The 17,885-nt window shown below is 38.7% G+C and overlaps 1 protein-coding gene across 17 annotated transcripts in view; it reads right to left on the reverse strand.

Moving 5' to 3' along the window:
- PCDH9 (protocadherin 9) overlaps positions 1-17,885 on the reverse strand; it is an 894,725-nt gene that overhangs the window by 488,452 nt on the left and 388,388 nt on the right. For 3 of the 17 annotated variants that reach the window (XM_073346327.1, XM_073346282.1, XM_073346288.1), the window contains one exon: positions 16,179-16,236. The exons of the other annotated variants lie outside the window; for them this stretch is intronic. In XM_073346327.1, the coding sequence (XP_073202428.1) occupies positions 16,179-16,236 (58 nt within the window). The remainder of the gene's footprint in view (positions 1-16,178; positions 16,237-17,885) is intronic. 17 annotated transcript variants of the gene reach the window in all.

The following is a 17,885-nucleotide window of genomic DNA, read 5'->3' on the forward strand; positions in this document are numbered from 1 at the left end:
GATTCATTTCTTAATATGTCTGTTGTCTACAGGACATGGGTTAACCACAGCCAAATTCTTACCTAGACCTGAATAAAATGGAAGCATTTTTTAAAACTGGAATTCAAGTAGGCTTCGCAGAATTTGCCTTTTTTTAAAAAAATAATTTCACCGGATAATATTGATGTTTACTGTTAAACTTTTTCCCCAATTTTTATCTATTAAAATTTTCAGCTATGGGAAACTATGGAGGATCAGATAATATTTGTTTAATGGCAGTAGATGTTGAGATTCAAAAAGTTAAAGTTTTATAACTGATAAAACACAAACACTTTATGTCAAAACATATGAAGTACATCAAACTCTGATAAGTTTTCAAGCAGCTTTTTTCTTACTTTGTCTATCTCTAATTTTTGATCATCAAAACAGAAATAGATGGAAATATTTATTCACCTTTTTGTGTGTGTTTGGTGAAATCAACATTTACGAATAAAGATGTAACCTTTCAAGCCTAAATACCACTGTAAATCCTCTCCCTAGTTCCCAGAACATTTTTAGCTTATTTGGGGAGAAAGGCAAAAAGGCAAAGAGAGCGCTGTGGTGTTCTTGAAGCTTGGGGGGCACTTAAATTGCAAACAACCACTGGTCCCTTCAGTCTCCTCTAGAGGCGCTCTGTTTAAATAGGTAGTTTAAAAAACACAACAACAACAACAAGAAAACAATCCAAAAACTTGCCAACAGAGAGGCATGTCAAATTTAAACTATAATGCAAATGTGGGAGTTCATTCCCAAAGTCTGTCCATCTAGGGTATGTCTACTCTGCAGCTGGGACTGAGCCTCCCATGCTGGGTAGACAGACTCGGGCGAGTCGAGCTCAAACTAACACATGAAAAATAGCAGTGTGGAAGTTGCAGCTCAAGCAGCAGCTTCGGCTCTGAAATGGACGCAACCCTCTGGGTCTCAGCAAACCCGTTATCAAGCACTATTAGGAATACTGAATTAAATGGACAAGTAGTCTTCTTTAAGCAAGGTGGGACACATAGTGCTGGTCCCATTTAGAACAGCAGAGTGGAACTTGTACTGATATTGATTTCAGCAGAACTTCACATTTAAGTCTAAAAAAAGATGAATTTATAACTCTAAAATAATGTAGGGAGGGAATTTTGCATACATTTATCGAGTGGTGAAACAGTACCCTACAGACATAGCATGTGTCTGTGGCAATGCTAATTCTTATTTCAATTAGAGCTTACTAGCTCTCTTGTGCCTCATTTTTACAAGGAAAAAAATGAGAAAGGCATCCCTGTGATTAGCTCCTACAGCCACCTTTTCTGTGTATAGTCTGAAATGACAGCCACAGGGGTAAAAATGATTGCACTAAAATGTCTACTAATGAGGCCCCTGTAGTACTGCTCCAAGAAGGACCATATTACCTTTGTCAATTTCATCTCTCTCGCTTTCTTTTTCCATCAGCTGGAAAAATACTGATTGAGAGGGGTTTTTTTTTAAAGGAATTATTCTTGTTTAACCTTCGTAATAATGATGATTGCCTTTTTGTAAGCCTAAAATATTCAACACTGAAACTAAAACATTAACTGTTAAAACTTCCAACTGACTTTTCTTCTCTGTTGCTAGATATTGTGGGTTATAGCAGAGACGTATTGTTAGCCAAACATACATCGAGACTGTGAGGCATGTGAAATGAGTGCAATATCCTCACTGATTAACAGCAAGCCATAATGTGTAAGGAAAGACTAGTATAACTTCCTATACCTGTTAAAGATGTGTTCTTGAGAAAAAGTTTCTACCTGGTCTTAACATATGAAAGATAACAAATAAAGGAAAGGAAACAAGACAGAATTAAAACAAAAATCATTGAACAAACAGAATAAGGACATAGTAAGTAGGTACAGATGAATCATGTGAGGACTAAGAAAAATGACAAGGTGGTTGACAGGGGTTGGATAAATGAGGTGGAGGAAAAGGACAAAGAGAGAAACCCAGGAGCTAATTTTAAAATATGAAGGGTAACACTCAAATCAGTATTTATCTGCCGAATTCAGGTTTACTCCAGTCCTATAATAACAATGTAAGTGACCACAATACTGCAACAACTGAAATTGACTAAAAATAGTAACAGAGTCTTCCTCTACTATAACTATTGGGAGCATCCATTGGTTTGTAAAGGACCCAGAAAGGATGATCAAACATTCATATGGGATCTTTTGACTTTGAAAGTCTCTAGCTTGGATCTTGTCAGAAAATGTGGCACCTCCAGAAAGAGAAAACAAACAAACAAAACAATTTGCTCCTGGTACTGTGCAGCAGTGCCAGACATGGAGAGGATGAAATAAACCTTTCCTCCCTTTAAATACTTGTACCAAAGACAGATAATCCCAGTCCTTTGCTAAAGGACAAGGAGTGGTCCAGGTTAATGTCCACAGCAACATTAGCCTACCCCATGGAGACAGGGCTATAGGGCAAACTCTCTCTTCTTGCTACAATACACAGCAGAAGTAACCTCAGAGGGTATGTCTACATTGCGTCCAGGAGCAAGCCTTCTAGCCTGGATCAACAGACTGTACTACAAGGCTTGCAACAGTGTACTAAAAATAGCTGTGTAGGTATTTTGACTTGGGCTGGATCTCAGGCTCTCAAACCTACCTCTTCCCTCAGGCTTGAGCGCCTGAATTCCAGCCTGGGTTTTCAATGTCAAAGCAACATCAACATAGCTGTTTCTAGTCTGCTAGTGCAAGCCCTGCTACCACAAATCTATGGACCCATGCTGGGAGGCTCACTCCCAAATGCAGTGTAGACATACCCAGAGAAGAAGTACATGTTGCGTCCTGTAAAAGGCAGACTAAGGACACCGACACATATCCCAACACTGTTCCTGGAGGTATTGTGTCTGCCTTAGGTTCCATGCCCCTAAGAGACCCCATCAGGGAGATCTGCCTCCATTTCTCTCTGACAGCAGGACTGGGCTTTAAAGGTACCATCCCTAAACCTCTAATGACAACCCATACAACCATCTAGACTCAGAGAGAAGTTAAGCACTTATGTGCACACCGCTGTTTATTGTTTTATATAAATATCTGTGCTTCACTTTATTTCTGAAGGCTACATTCCTGTCAAGTGACAAATCATGGACAGCATGTCCTCCCTTGATTACAGATTGCTCATCATATAGTATGAACCTATTATTTTTAGCAAAAGTGTTATTACCTCTTGTTAGTATGTACCACACTTTTATTCCACTGTACTTTGGCACTTATAGTAGGATGAGATAATTGCATCAGTCTTTGAAACACCTCATCAATGGGATTCGTGTGAAAAGATTCAGGAGGAAATATTTGTAGCTAAGAGGAATAATTGTTTGGACAGCCTCTTGTTGCTTCAAAACATAGTGGGCCTGATTCTATTTACACTTTATACCACTCTAGAGTTTTAAAAGTGCCTTAAAGAGGGTATAAACAGTAATTTATTTTACAAATTTACTTTACAAAGCCAGAAAGGAGTAAAAGTGGCCTTAGTATAAATAAGAATCAGGTCCAGAATATTTAAACATTTCCATAGAATATGTTTCAAACTCATGCTGCTGGTAGCAGAGAACATATTTGTCACTCTTTATAACTGCAATATTATTCCTGATTTTAACAACCTGTTATAATGGCTCTTCTCACAAGGTTGGCAGTGAGGTAAGAAGAAATGGTATCTATGAAGTAAAGATTAGTAGACAAATATCTTAACTAGAGGTACTAGAAGAGTAATTTCATCTATCCTGTAAATTCGACATCTTGTGATTAAGAAATGACAAAATCCGAAAGAGTTGTCAAATTGTTTTGAGGCCTACTATAATTTGTATCTGTGTGTGTGTGTGCGCATGCACGCATGTACAAGGATACTCCTAAAATAATTGACTCTTTCCATATAGTTAGTGGAGCTCCTGAAAATGAGAAGGGCCACAATCAGCAACATTTTTGAATAGCCTAAAATTCTCCTTACTCCATATTTAGGCCCCTGCTTGATTTTGAAAAGTGCTGAGCACTCACCGGCTCCTATTAACTTTCTTATTAGCTTAGGGTTCTAGGCTCTCTTCTCTGTGTATGTAGAAGTATTGGTATGAGACGTTAAATTTCAAATCAGTTTTCTTTAGCACTACTTAGTAAACTGAATATGGTTTTTGATATCCCCCATGTGACTCAGACTCCTTGGATCCCTTGCTCTTTGCAAATAACTCTCACCTCCAACCTGTTAAACTCACTACACCAAACACATATCAATATTTATCCATAAAGATTAACATGTAAGGTATCTACAGAAAGCTCATAACTTGTCAAGACTCAATCACTGTGAGCTATATGTACAGGAAATATTTAAGGAATAATGTATTTATTTTGAAGTATGCTTTACGTATGCGGAGTAGAAATTAGTCACCAGGAAGTAATGTGTCTCAGTGATGACCCATTCAAGCAAGAGGGAGTTGTCAACCCTTCCTAGTCAGCCACTGAGGTAATGCAAGTTTCTTTTGTCTACACTTGCCACATCCCAGAACAGTCCATGAAAAAGAGTCAAAGATAACTGCAAACAACTACAACCACTTAGAGACGAAAAGGAACATTATAGCAGGCAGGAGATCTCTATGGCTATCAATAAAGACAAAAGATGGAGTGTCGGAAAGAGCGCTCTATCCATTCACTAAGGAAACCCCTTACGCAATTAAGCACTTTCATGAACAGTTGGATCCTGGTTCTTGTGAAACCAACCAGCTCTGAAACAGACTGAACTCTATGGGAAAGCCTACTTTATTAAATAGGAGAGGTAACTATTGATAAGTGTAGACCTAGGTTCGCATTTTATTATTTTGTTTTGTGTGGTAACCATTCGCGTCCATCATTTTCTGTCACTAATAGTTAAATCTTTACTCTCTTATAAATAAACCGACTGCTGTTTTATTATAAGTGCTCACAACTGCTGTGTGGTTTACAGGAGCAAGAGTTCAACATAAAATTGGTAAACTGTGGTACTCTGGGACTCAGGTATTGCGGTTCACCTATTGTTAACCTGCAAGGCAAAGTTAGGGCTGACATAGCGACTAGAGTGCTTGAGTGGCTCAAAGGCTGGAAGTGTCCAGGAACTGACACCCATCTGCTACAAGAAAGGCTCCCTCTCACTGGAGGCCGGGGTATGAGGAGACACCCTGTCCAGGATTCCCCAAGAAGAGTCACACCCAACTTCTGCTGTCTAGTATTATAGCTTAAAGGCTGTGCAGGAAAGGGTTCATGGATCTTTGCTGTGCAAATGAATTCATTACCTTATTTATTTTTTATCAAATCTGGGGAAGCATAAGTCATATAGATTAAATATTTATATCCCAGCCATATGATCAGATTAGTCCAGCTATTTAAATCTGCTGTCAGTTTTCTCAACAATGGAACAAATTTGGCTTTACATGATGATTTCTGCTCAGACACTGCTTAAAAACCTTTTGTTGCTATGTGAAAATGATAGGATGGGGGAGGGTAACAAAGTCTGTATATGTGCACACATGACGTGTGTGTGCACGTGCATGCATATAAACAGAAGTACCCAGGAATCCTTTTAAATTGAGTCTGAACCTTGAAATCTCACTATCAGTTAAGCAATATTTAACCAAGAGGTTAGCAAACTTTTTGGCCCGAGGGCCACATCTGGGTGCAGAAATTGTATGCAGGGCCATGAATATAGGGCTGGGGCAGGAAGTTGGGGTGTGGGGTCTGGGATGGGGTGCGGTTTGCAGAAAGGGGCTCAGGGTAAGGGGATGGGGTGCAGTAGGGCTGTGGGGTGCAGGAGGGGTGCAGGGTGTGGCAGTCATCTAAGGGCAGGGGGCTCAGGGCAGGGGGTTGGGATGCATAGGGTATGTGGCAAGGGGCTCAAGACAGGGCATTAGGGGGCTCAGTGCAAGGGGTTGGGGTGCAGGGTGCAGGAAGGGTTCGGGGTGCAGGCTCCGGCCTGGCACTGCTTACATCAAGCGGCTCCAGGGTGAGCTCCCTGCCTGCCCTGGTCCCACACCAGTCACGGAAGTGGCCAGCATGTCCAGCAGTGGCTCCTGGGAATGGGGTGGGACAAGTGGCTCTTCCGCACGCTGCCCTCGCCTGTGGGTACCATCCCCGAAGCTCCCGTTGGCCGCAGTTCCCCATAGTTTGCCCTCCCCTGATTTAATCTATTCTTCAACATTTATACAATCTAATCAAGTCCATCCAGTGCATACTGTGTTGGCAAGACGGTAGACTCCTTCACAACCATCTGAAATCAGTCAGAAGGTTTAAAAGAGGGCGTTCATGAGCACGCAGCACAAAAATTGAGAAGTTGAGGACAAAATTAATCAAAGAACCAATGGACATGAAAAGAAGTTTAATTGACTATACATCAGTGCTAGGAGTCTGGGTAACAAACAAGAAGAACTGGAATTGCTCACTTATGAATATACATTTGATCTAGTTGGTATTACTGAAACTAGGTAGGATGATTCACACTACTGGAATGTTAAAAATCAATGGTTATAATGTATTTAAGAAGGATTGAGGGGGCAAAAGGGTAGGGGGAGTGGCACTCTAGGTAAAAAAAATGGCATTGCTTATTTTTGAGTCACTAAACTCAGAAGAAAATGATCTTGAATGCTCATGGATCAATGTCTAACAGATAAAGCATGAGAAGTGGTATTAGCTGGTGTCTGCAACAGACCACCAAATTACACTAGGGATCAGGATGACCAGCTCCTTATGCACCTACCTACAATGTGTAAGAAACAAAAGCTGCGTGATCATGGGGAACTTCAATTTGAGTGACATATGCTGGAGGTCTCATGCTGCCAGTATTAAAATATCCTTGAAACTTTTAAATATTATAGATGATAATTTCCTAACTCAAAAGTGTTACAGCAAACACAGTGGAATTCTTAGCCGTTTTCCTAACGGATAACAAACCAAAAAGTAATGCCAGCTTATGTACAAGTGCTTATGACATGATTTATAATGTGCAAGCAGAATAAAGTCCCAACCAGTAATAGATATACTTAGTGCTTTAATAGGGTTAATTTCACAAAGCTGAAAACAATTATGAGACAAATCAGCTGGGAGAAATATTTTCATCAGAAAAATGTGAATGATAATTGGGAACTATTAAAGAACACCATACTAGATGCCGATAAAACCTACCTGGTTTAGAGGGGGAGGGAAGGCATCTGTAAAAATAAAAATAATATATAACAAATGAAAGAAGCAGTTAGGAATTGTAGAAAATTGCTAAGAGAAGCCAAGAGACACAAGGAGCAATCTATGGCCAGTAGAGTTAAGGATATATGAATTAGTTTAAATATAGATAGATAGATAGATAGATAGATAGATAGATAGATAGATAGATAGATAGATAGATAGATAGATAGATAGAAACAAAATGAATCGAGAAAATGGTATTGGTCTGTTACTAGATGGAAATAATAGAATTATCAAGAATAATGCAGAAAAGGTAGAAGTGTTCAATAAATATTTCTGATCTGTATTTTGGAAAAACCAGACAATACAGTCTTATAATGTGGTGATAATACTCTTTCCATTCCCCTAGTATCTCTGGAGGATGTTAAATGGACACTACTAAAGTCAAACTTTTTTAAAATCAGCTGGTCCAGGTAACTTGAAATTCTAGAATACAAGAGGTGTTCAGGAGATTAGTGGACCATTAATGTTGATGTTTAATAAGTTTTGGAGCACTGGGAAAGTTCCAAAAGACTTGAAGACAGATAATTTTATGCCAATTTATTTTAAAAAAGGGTAAATGGGATGACCTGGATAATTATAGCCAGACATTGATCCCAGGCAAATTAATAGAGCAGCTTTTTATGTGACCTGATTAATAAAGTAGTAAAGTAATTAATGAAAATCAAACATGGTTTATAGAATATGGACCCTATCAAAATTACTCGATATCTTTCTTCTTTTTTCCCCCATGAGATGACAAGTTTGGTTGATAAAAGTAATAATGTTGCAATAATATACTTAGACTTCTGCAAGGCATTTGATTTGACAATGCATGACATTTTGAAGAAAAAACTAAAATGATATAAAATTAACATTGCATACCTTAATGTATTAAAATGTATTAAAAACTGACAGGTGTCAAAATTAACTGTAAACAGGGAATCATCATCGAACAATAGCAGGCAACAATATTGTGTGTTTATTTCAGCAGTGAGGGATATAGGTAGGTTTGTTTGAGAATGATTATGATTAGACCTAGTCAAATTTTTCTAAATTTGGACTAAATCTTGCATTGAAATTTTAAATTTTGATGGAAAAAAAGACAGACTTTTTTTTAAAAAATATTTTTCAGACATTAGCTTGAAGTTGTCTATCCTTTGAAACTGAAAATATAATTTTAGTTGAAATGTTGATTTTTAAGGGGAAAACAAGAGGCATATTCACAATAATATCCTCTGTTGTTGAACCAGATTTCATTACTTTTAAGAGACAATGTTTCTGATTTAAAAGACACAACTGAATGTGTTCCACACATCTGTGCCTGCCATTTCTATGTCCACCTCTGTTAATACATGCTTATCACCACATTCTATTATCCTTAAAAACGTTGTCCACTGTGTAATTTTTGCATGAAAAGAGATAATTTTTCCTCTGCAGTAGAATGTTTCCTATTGGCTGGATTTGTCAAGAGTGAGACACAAAAAACAGTCTCTTAAATTTTCAAAGCTAGAATGAGTTGAAGATACACAATTATCAATTCAAGATTTTGCTTTAAAACTGGTGTTTAAATTTCAGTGTGTCTGAAACAGCGTCACCTAACATAGTTTAAGTTCTTACTGCCTTTTCTTTATTTTTAAAAAATGTCTGTGCCAATGACTTGTTTCTTTTTCATAAAAAAATCCAGTACGGCCAATCAACTGCTGTGTTTTGTAAACTTTTCGTACTTTGATTTCCCCTATTATCTTCTGAATTTTTGTTAGACTAGATCTTAGGGGACTTTTTATGTTGTAATTCTAGAGGTTTTAGTCATTAGTTTTGTTCATCCATACATGCCAGGTGCAATCTTTTACATCAAGCTGAGACAGAGATTAGTTTGCCCCTTAATAAAGTTTTGGCTGTGTCCCATAGTATGGATGTCTTAGCTTCAGATACATCATTTGTTTTTAAGCAATCATTTAATATTGAACATACCTCATCCACTACCACTGTATACTTCAATTGTTCTTGTTTGTAAACTAATTTGAGGGTCATTTTTGGTGGAGATTTTGAAATTAAATTCCACTATTATCAGAGCATGGTCAAACTGTATTATTGTGCCAATTTCACAATTATTCAACTTGCCATTGTTTTCTCTGTTGATACCGAGTTTATTGAAGTGTATATGTTATGACTTATTAAAGATATTGCTTCCAATACTCAAATTCATATTCAAGTGTCTAGGGATCTCAGTACGATATGGATGATATAATCTTGAAAGCATGCTCAGATATGCTGAGGGCTTTATGTTCTTTATCAGATTAATGCTTTATCAGCACTGGTCATCATTTATTTAAGACCCACTCCAAGTCCTAGAAAAGTTAATTGGAGAATTTCCACTGGCCTTGCTGAGAGGTTGATCAGGCCCATAGTGTCAACAGCATACTAGGTGTAACAGCATATTATATGTTTGAGTAATGTGTGGAGACAATGTCTCTGCTCTACAGTGCTCCACAAACCATATTTTTTAAAATGTGCATGCCAGTTGTGTAGGAGTTTCCTGCACAGGAAAGCAATAGAAATATGGCTGTATTGTGAAGTTGTTTCTTACCAGAGAAATTTCTACTTTGCATTCCATTAAAAATGACTGCATGATTGTCTGCTTCAAAATCTGTGACATGTAACTGAAATAGGAGGGTACTTTACCCAGCACTCTGAACACCTTTCGAAACCTACTTCTGGGTCCTTTGGCTGTCAAGATCCTACAATGGGTCCTATTTTAGAGTGCCATGGCAGGTTCTGTTCCTTCCTCTCTCATACCTATCAAGGTTCGAATACCATGGCAATAAGTGAAGTTCTCAATTTCATCCAGAGAGAAGTCCATGTCTTCTTCTCCTTTTTCAAAGTTGAGACCTTTTTCCCCATATGTATACTAGCAATTTTTGTTTTGCTTAATAAATATGTTCTTTTGACCCACCCTTGCGAAAAATTGTCTAGCTCTCTTTTAATCTCTCCCATTTGGTCACAGTGTTGGTTAATGTCACTGATAATGAAAAGGGGTGAAATTCTGCCCCCAAATAAGTCAATGATAGTTTTGCTATTGATGGTAAAAGAACCAGGATTTCACCCAAGGTGAAGACAATCATGGAGCAAAGGAAAGTGAATCTACTTTCTGAACCCACCCCATGTGACATCACAATGCACCCAGTGTGACAAAGTTCCTCCTCTGCTTTGGTGGGTCCTGCGCTTATTAGCGGATATGCTTGCTCAGAGGTCCACAGCAGCCCTCAGTTTGGCCACTTTCGTGGCTCAAATCTGCCATTCACTCAGTTAGTCTCATCACTGGCCAGCATGGGGAAAAGGAAGAAGAACAATCCCCGCAGTCTCTGCTGATCCACTTAGTGAATCGAGGAACAGGCCAGAGACCTTCCCCTCTAGTGGAACCCACAGTCCAGGTCAACTCCTCCGGTATCAAGTAGGGAGTTGGAGGGACGGAGGGAACCCGAGCCCACCCTCTCCTCCGGGTTCCCACCCAGGGCCCTGTGGATTGCAGCTGTCTACAGTGGCTCCTGTAACAGCTGCAACTCCCTGGGCTACTTCCCCATGGCCTCCTCCCAACACCTTTATTCTCACCACAGAACCTTCCTCCTGATGTCTGATAATGCTTGTACTTCTCAGTCTTCCAGTAGTATGCCTTCTCACTCTCAGCTTCTTGTGACTCTTGCTCCCAGCTCCTCACACACTGAAGTGAGCTCCTTTTTAAACTGAGATGCCTTGATTAGCCTGCCTGTCTTAATTGATTCTAGCAGCTTCTTGAATGGCTGCAGGTGTTCTAATCAGCCTGTCTACCTTAATTGTTTCCAGAAAGTTCCTGATTGGTCTGGAACCTTCCCTGCTACCCTACCTAGGGAAAAGGGACCTACTTAACCTGGGACTAATATATCTGCCTTCTATCACTTTCCTGTAGCCATCTGGCCTGACCCTTAATCAAACATTAAAAGCATTTATTAGCAGCCTGATTTATGAGGAGATTCCCCCCTTTCCTCTTTTGTCTTCCTATATTGTGGCAGTTAACTCTTCTACTTACGTAAATTATATTCAATTTTATGAATCTGTATGCTTATATTGACAAATGGTTGTCACACCAAATTTTGTGGTATTAGTCAATTTGATTTAGTCGGGGTATGATTCTTGAGAATCAAGTCATTATTAATTGAAAAATATATGTCATTAAAGTTTTTGCAGTTTTGGAGTAGATCCTGGTTATTGAGTATAAAATGTAGGTGAAACAATACACTAAGGCAGATTCTCATTTTTCCCTACATAACTTCTTCATTCCTTGACAAAGTTTCATCATCTAGGTTTGAAATCTTCCATGTTCAGCTAGTTACCCTGGCAATATATACTTCTCCTTTGAATACAGTTCTATGGGTTTTACTGTTTCTCATATCTATGGGGAAAGAACTCATCAGCTTGGGAGAATGCCAAAGTATGAATTTTAATAAAAACATGTCAAACAACAAACTTTCCTTAAATCAGCATATGGGTCTGGGGAAGTTTTTTTCTTTTAAGTTTGGATTGCTCTACTTACTATAGTTTGCTGCTGGTGTTTTAAGACAGAAGGGAGGAAATTTTAAGCCTTAAAATTCTTTTTCAGCAACACCTATAAATTATTTTTAGGATATCATATTCTAATGAACTTAATGGTTAAATGTTGGACTCTGCATTGTCCCCCAGTTCTTCATCCAGCCAGTAGAGAGATCTATAATACCCAGTGTACAGGAAAAGAAAATACAGTCTGAAGCCAGGCTCAAGACAAAGTCAGAGGATATGTGTGGGCCACAGGCAGTAAGCTATGGAGGCAAGACTAGGCAGCAAACAGCCCACAGCTGGAAATGGAACATCGAAGAGCCAAACAGAGACACATCCTGTTGTTGCCAGGCCACACCAGTTATAGGAGGAAGACATAGGGCAGCAGCATCCAGCCAGGATATTATGGAGGGGTTCTGAGACTCTTATCTTTCAGAGACTTGTTCTAAGGATCTGGTTTGAAAACTGTTGATTTGATCTTTTGTGTTGCAATTTAAAGGAACTGTGCCTATTTCAGTTTCTGGCAGACCTAGTAAAGTAATTCTCTGCCACACAGAATGTAAAAAGTTGGAACTCACTGGACGGTTGGAGTCTGTACAGCTGAGTGCTCAGAGTGCCTTCAGCACTTACCTCCAAGTTTATTATATATACACAGTGTATGCTACCAGACCGGGGTGGGGGAGGGAGGAAGGGTATACAGTACTATATATGGATACACCACACCCACACCCCCTCTCCCTCTCCCACTCCTCCTCCCCCTGCTCTTTGGGAGATACACACACACCCCTCTAGTCACTTTTGAAAATCTTGGCCCCATTATTCAAACATATTACAAGAAATTTGATGAGAACAGTGAAAGTCAGAGAAGTATCATGAGCCCTTGTTTTGATGCACCATAAGCAGAACCAAGAAAATGCCTTTTCAATTCAACAAATGGAAAGAGCTAAACTGGAAATATTAAATAAATACATGGATCAATGATGCATTCAGCATTTCTCTGTCCCCCACATATCATTTAGTTACACATGCTGAAAAAGTCTCATAAATAAGTAGAGAAAATAAGGAATTCCTTTACTCCTGAGTATCTTATTTCAGAGAAAGTTCTTGGGATTTAAAACACAGCCTAAAGCAAGTGATAATGCCAAAAGATTAGAAGTAAATATCCAGCTAAGAAAGAACTGTGTAGGGCAGCCAAAGTAAAATGATGTTTTATAGCTCATCAACTTCTCAAATGGAGCATAGGGGTGATGGTGAATATTTCTGCAATCTTCACTTTTATAGATGCAGGAACATAAAACAAGTTTAGAAGATCTGGTATTTTAGTAAAATGCATATGGTGTGACTGAATAGCTCTTTTCTATAATTTTTGTGAGGACAAGACTGGTCAGACAGCCTTCTTCTGAATACATTATTCACGAATGTAACAATCACCATATTTCTTCATAGGATTTATTATTTTAATTCACTGAAAAGTTCTGGATAAAGGGAGATAAGATTATGCCTCTAAATATTGGTTGTTGTTAATGTTTGTTTTCATTCCCTTCTCTGTCTGCTGAACCAATAGAAAAGACAATCCTGCAGGAATAGACACGCTGGAGCAGATTTCCCTACAGCACAGCTCTGCCAATTTTCAATCATTACTTGAGCTAATGTGTGCCAGCTTCAAAATACCAGCTTTCCTCAAAAATCCTCAGTCTTGTTTTCTACCCTAAGCAGCATTCCTTTGCATCTGGCAGGGAGGAAACCACAATTGATAGGTACAGTGTGCTTTATGATAAGGCACCAAGTTAAAGGTCTGTTCTAACTCCTTATTCAAACCCAGTCACAATTCAATACTGAGAATGCCAACACCTTTAAAAGAAAACAGCATATGGCAATGGTAGATACCTAATTACCTTAATGAAATGATATAGTTCTCATGCAAAGGGTAAATGAAAGTTTAGATACACTATACACTAATATAAACACACCAAAATCTACTATCCTCATAAAAATCACAACATTAATTTAATAGACACCTTACAGTTTTGTGAATACTTACCAATATTTATTATTAAAAATCCAACCTCAAAAATTAGACAAGAAACTAAAATAAGGATAATACTTCCTGTCATCCACCTTTTGTCTGATACAGTTGCATGGTCTTTAGGGCACGGACTACCTATAACTGGGAGAATCTGATCTCGGGTGGGACCTTAGGCAATACTGAAATAACAATTTATAATAAAATATTGCTTTCTCCAACACACAGAGCTAAGCATAATTTTTCTTCCCCGGGACTCATTTATTTCAACTTGTAGACTCTGTGCATTACTCTTAGGTTCCAGCTATATTACTCTGGTGTAGAAATGTTCCTGGTTTCTATACCCCTTGTCTTACGGGAAGTCTATTTTGAATTTGTTGTTACGGGCACAGACTCCTACAATTTAGTCAAGTGGTTTGGATGTAACTAAATCAGACATGGCAATTGCCCTTCTTGTGTGTGTGCGCGCGTGTGTGTGTTAATGAAATATAACTTCTGTAAAATTTCAAATCCTTCAAAATATGGGTTTGTACTGTTTACAGAGCAGGAAATGGACAACTAATAATCCCCCCTTAAAGCCATCCAGTAGATCAGTAAAGTATAAATTTGGAATGTTTTATAGACAGATGCTCTCGAAAACTTCATTTTAAACACAAACCATACTGAGTTACATTTTCAATATCTCCTTCAACACAAAACTTCCCCTCTCCAAATATACGACACGCCGGCAGCTCTCTGCACATTGGGAGGACATAGGTGGCTGAAAAGGTGTAGAGGTTTTTATTTTGGGGGTGGGATAGCTACACTCTACGGCAGTGGTGGGTAACCCGAGCCCACGAGACATTTGGCTGACATTTACTGTCTGCAGGCACTGCCCCCCGCAGCTCGCAGTGGCCGCAGTTCCCTATTCCCAGCCAATGGGAGCTGTGGGAAGCGGCGCCTGCCGGAAAAGGGGTGCAGGGAGGTGCTGTCCGCCGCTTCCCACAGCTCCCATTGGTGCCTGTGAACTGTCAAAGTCAGTCAAATGTCTCGTGACCCACAAACAGATTACCCTGATGGGTTCCATGCGGCCCAGGGGCTGCAGGTTGCCCACCACTACTCTATGATACATTCTCCTGGAAACAATCCAAAATGGAAATGTCAATGGACCTCAAACCAGTATTAACGACCCATAAAGGGGACTACAATATATATTTGCAATTAGGAAGCTAGAAACACTATATATGGTCTAGGGGGAGAGGAGATAGCCAAAGTTGCCTGAAGATGACTGATTTATACCACTACTGGGAGGCCCCATCCCCTTCCCTTCTGTAAAGTTCCCGTCTCATGCAATCAAAACATGTTCTGTTAGGGAGCAATCTGAAAACATAACAGCTGAAAACAGTTTTTGAGCAGGGGGATGTTTGTTTTTAGTTTAACGGAAGCTGTACATTTCTATATCTTCAACAGATAAAAATGATATATCAGTTCATCATATGTTGGTTTTTAACTGTTTGGATTTATTTATTTTACAAAACAAATTCCACCAACAAACACAGGAAAAAAGGGAGTATGTGTGGATGATAATGACTTCCACTTAAGAGAGTGCAACTAGGTTCAAAAGGATGCACAGCTAAACACCTGGATCACAAATAACTTATAATTTAGTCTCTTATCTGCAAAAAAAACTACACCCAAAATGATTACCACAACTGCCCTGAAAGTCACATATATTGACAGACATATGTAGATAGGAGTGAAACTAACAATTTTGATAAGTTAATATTGGATTTATGTGCACAATTATAGTAATATTTCACAAAACAATATCCATGGCATCCATTTAACACACTTAAATTTAGGTATGAGCATTTAAAATGCACTTGGCAATTAAAAAAGACAAACAAAAAAACCCCACCTTAATCTCAAACACAGCATTCATTATCCTTGTGGTGGAATTAAGTGAAATTTTAACACAGAAAGAGCTTAAAACATATAGAATGCTTCTGGGGACTGGGAAGAATACAATTACAGGATTTCCTCAATGGCTTCCAAATTTGGGTCATGATTTATGAAAACACTTAAGCATGTGATTAAGTCTCACTGACTTCACAGGAATTAAGCCCATGCTTAAGTGCTGTCATGAACTGAGGTTTTATGCAATTCATAAATACTAAAAAAATATGTAACTAAACCTTCTGAGACAGACCTTCCCTATCAATAACTTTGGTGAAGTTTTCTATGTAGTCTGGAGTATGAATATGGCTATATTTGGGCTCTTGTGTCTTATACAAATTCCAATGTGATGCCCATAAACACCAAGAAACTTGGTGTGAGTCCTTCTATACTTCTTTTTATATATGTATTGTTTATGCATTATATATGTAAATACTTACACACTGTAGGCAGACAGACAGATTCATTCACTGGTTCCACATTTATTCTCTTTCCCTCCTATTTTCAAGTATGACAAGAGTTGTGAAAGAGATGAACAATATATAAGTTACTTTTCTGTCTACAATAATTGTAGTAATCTATTGAGTTCTCTTTTTTTAAATCAAATCAATTATATTGAAACCTTGATTTTTTTTATATACATTATAACTCAATGATGATTTACAGATGTCTGTCACTTTGCAAATGTTAGGATCTCAAAATATATAAAAAGCAGACCCTTAAATTTGAAAATCAAGCTGTTTTTTCCCCACACACAAAATGTGCCGTAATTCCAAGTAAATTTGTGTCTGGTGCTGTGTCATCCCCAGACTGGATTAATGTAATACCCTTTATGTGAGACTACATTTACAGACCACTCAGAGTCTTCATGTGGTACAAAATTTGTGGAGGGGACAATGGAGATTAAATTGCACTGGCCTTCTGTTTGCTTTCAAGTGTACTTCAAGTTGTTTATTTTAATCTTTAAAAGCATATTGATCAAGAGGCCACCTCTTCCGCTGCACCAGCTGTGGCAACAGATATCAGCAGATGCATTCACAGTAACAGTTCCTTGATCTGAACATCTAGGGGCAAAGGTGTATGGCCGGCAAAGGTGTATCACATACAGATTACAGGCGTAAATGTGGATATATGAATCCACATATATTATACTATACTATACTATCATCATGGCCAGCGTGCCAAGGAGCTATTGTACTAAAGTGCAAGCAAAGTGTGGTTGTTTACTTGTCAAAGACAATATTTACTTTATAGTAAGCTGATGATAACCGAACTCATGTTTTTAGCCACCAAAATATCCAGAGAGACTCAGAACACATCCATTGGTGGTGTCAAGGTTCCTCCCCCACTCTGAACTCTAGGGTACAGAGGTGGGGACCTGCATGAAAAACCTCCTAAGATTATCTTTACCAGCTTAGGTCAAAACTTCCCCAAGGTACAAAATATTACCCCCGTTATCCTTGGACTGGCCGCTACCACCACCAAACTAATACTGGTTACTGGGGAAGAGCTGTTTGGACGCGTCCTTCCCCCCAAAATACTTCCCAAAACCTTGCACCCCACTTCCTGGACAAGGTTTGGTAAAAAGCCTCACCAATTTGCCTAGGTGACTACAGACCCAAACCCTTGGATCTGAGAACAATGAACAATCCTCCCAACACTTGCACCCCCCCTTTCCTGGGAAATGTTGGATAAAAAGCCTCACCAATTTGCATAGGTGACCACAGACCCAAACCCTTGGATCTGAGAACAATGAAAAAGCATTCAGTTTTTTACAAGAAGACTTTTAATAAAAAAATAGAAGTAAATAGAAATAAAGAAATCCCCCTGTAAAATCAGGATGGTAGATATCTTACAGGGTAATTAGATTCAAAAACATAGAGAACCCCTCTAGGCAAAACCTTAAGTTACAAAAAAGATACACAGACAGAAATAGTTATTCTATTCAGCACAATTCTTTTCTCAGCCATTTAAAGAAATCATAATCTAACACATACCTAGCTAGATTACTTACTAAAAGTTCTAAGACTCCATTCCTGTTCTGTCCCTGGCAAGAGCAGCATACAGACAGACACAGACCCTTTGTTTCTCTCCCTCCTCCCAGCTTTTGAAAGTATCTTGTCTCCTCATTGGTCATTTTGGTCAGG

The sequence above is a fragment of the Lepidochelys kempii genome, chromosome 1 (genome assembly GCF_965140265.1).
Source record: "Lepidochelys kempii isolate rLepKem1 chromosome 1, rLepKem1.hap2, whole genome shotgun sequence".
Classification (NCBI taxonomy): domain Eukaryota; kingdom Metazoa; phylum Chordata; order Testudines; family Cheloniidae; genus Lepidochelys; species Lepidochelys kempii.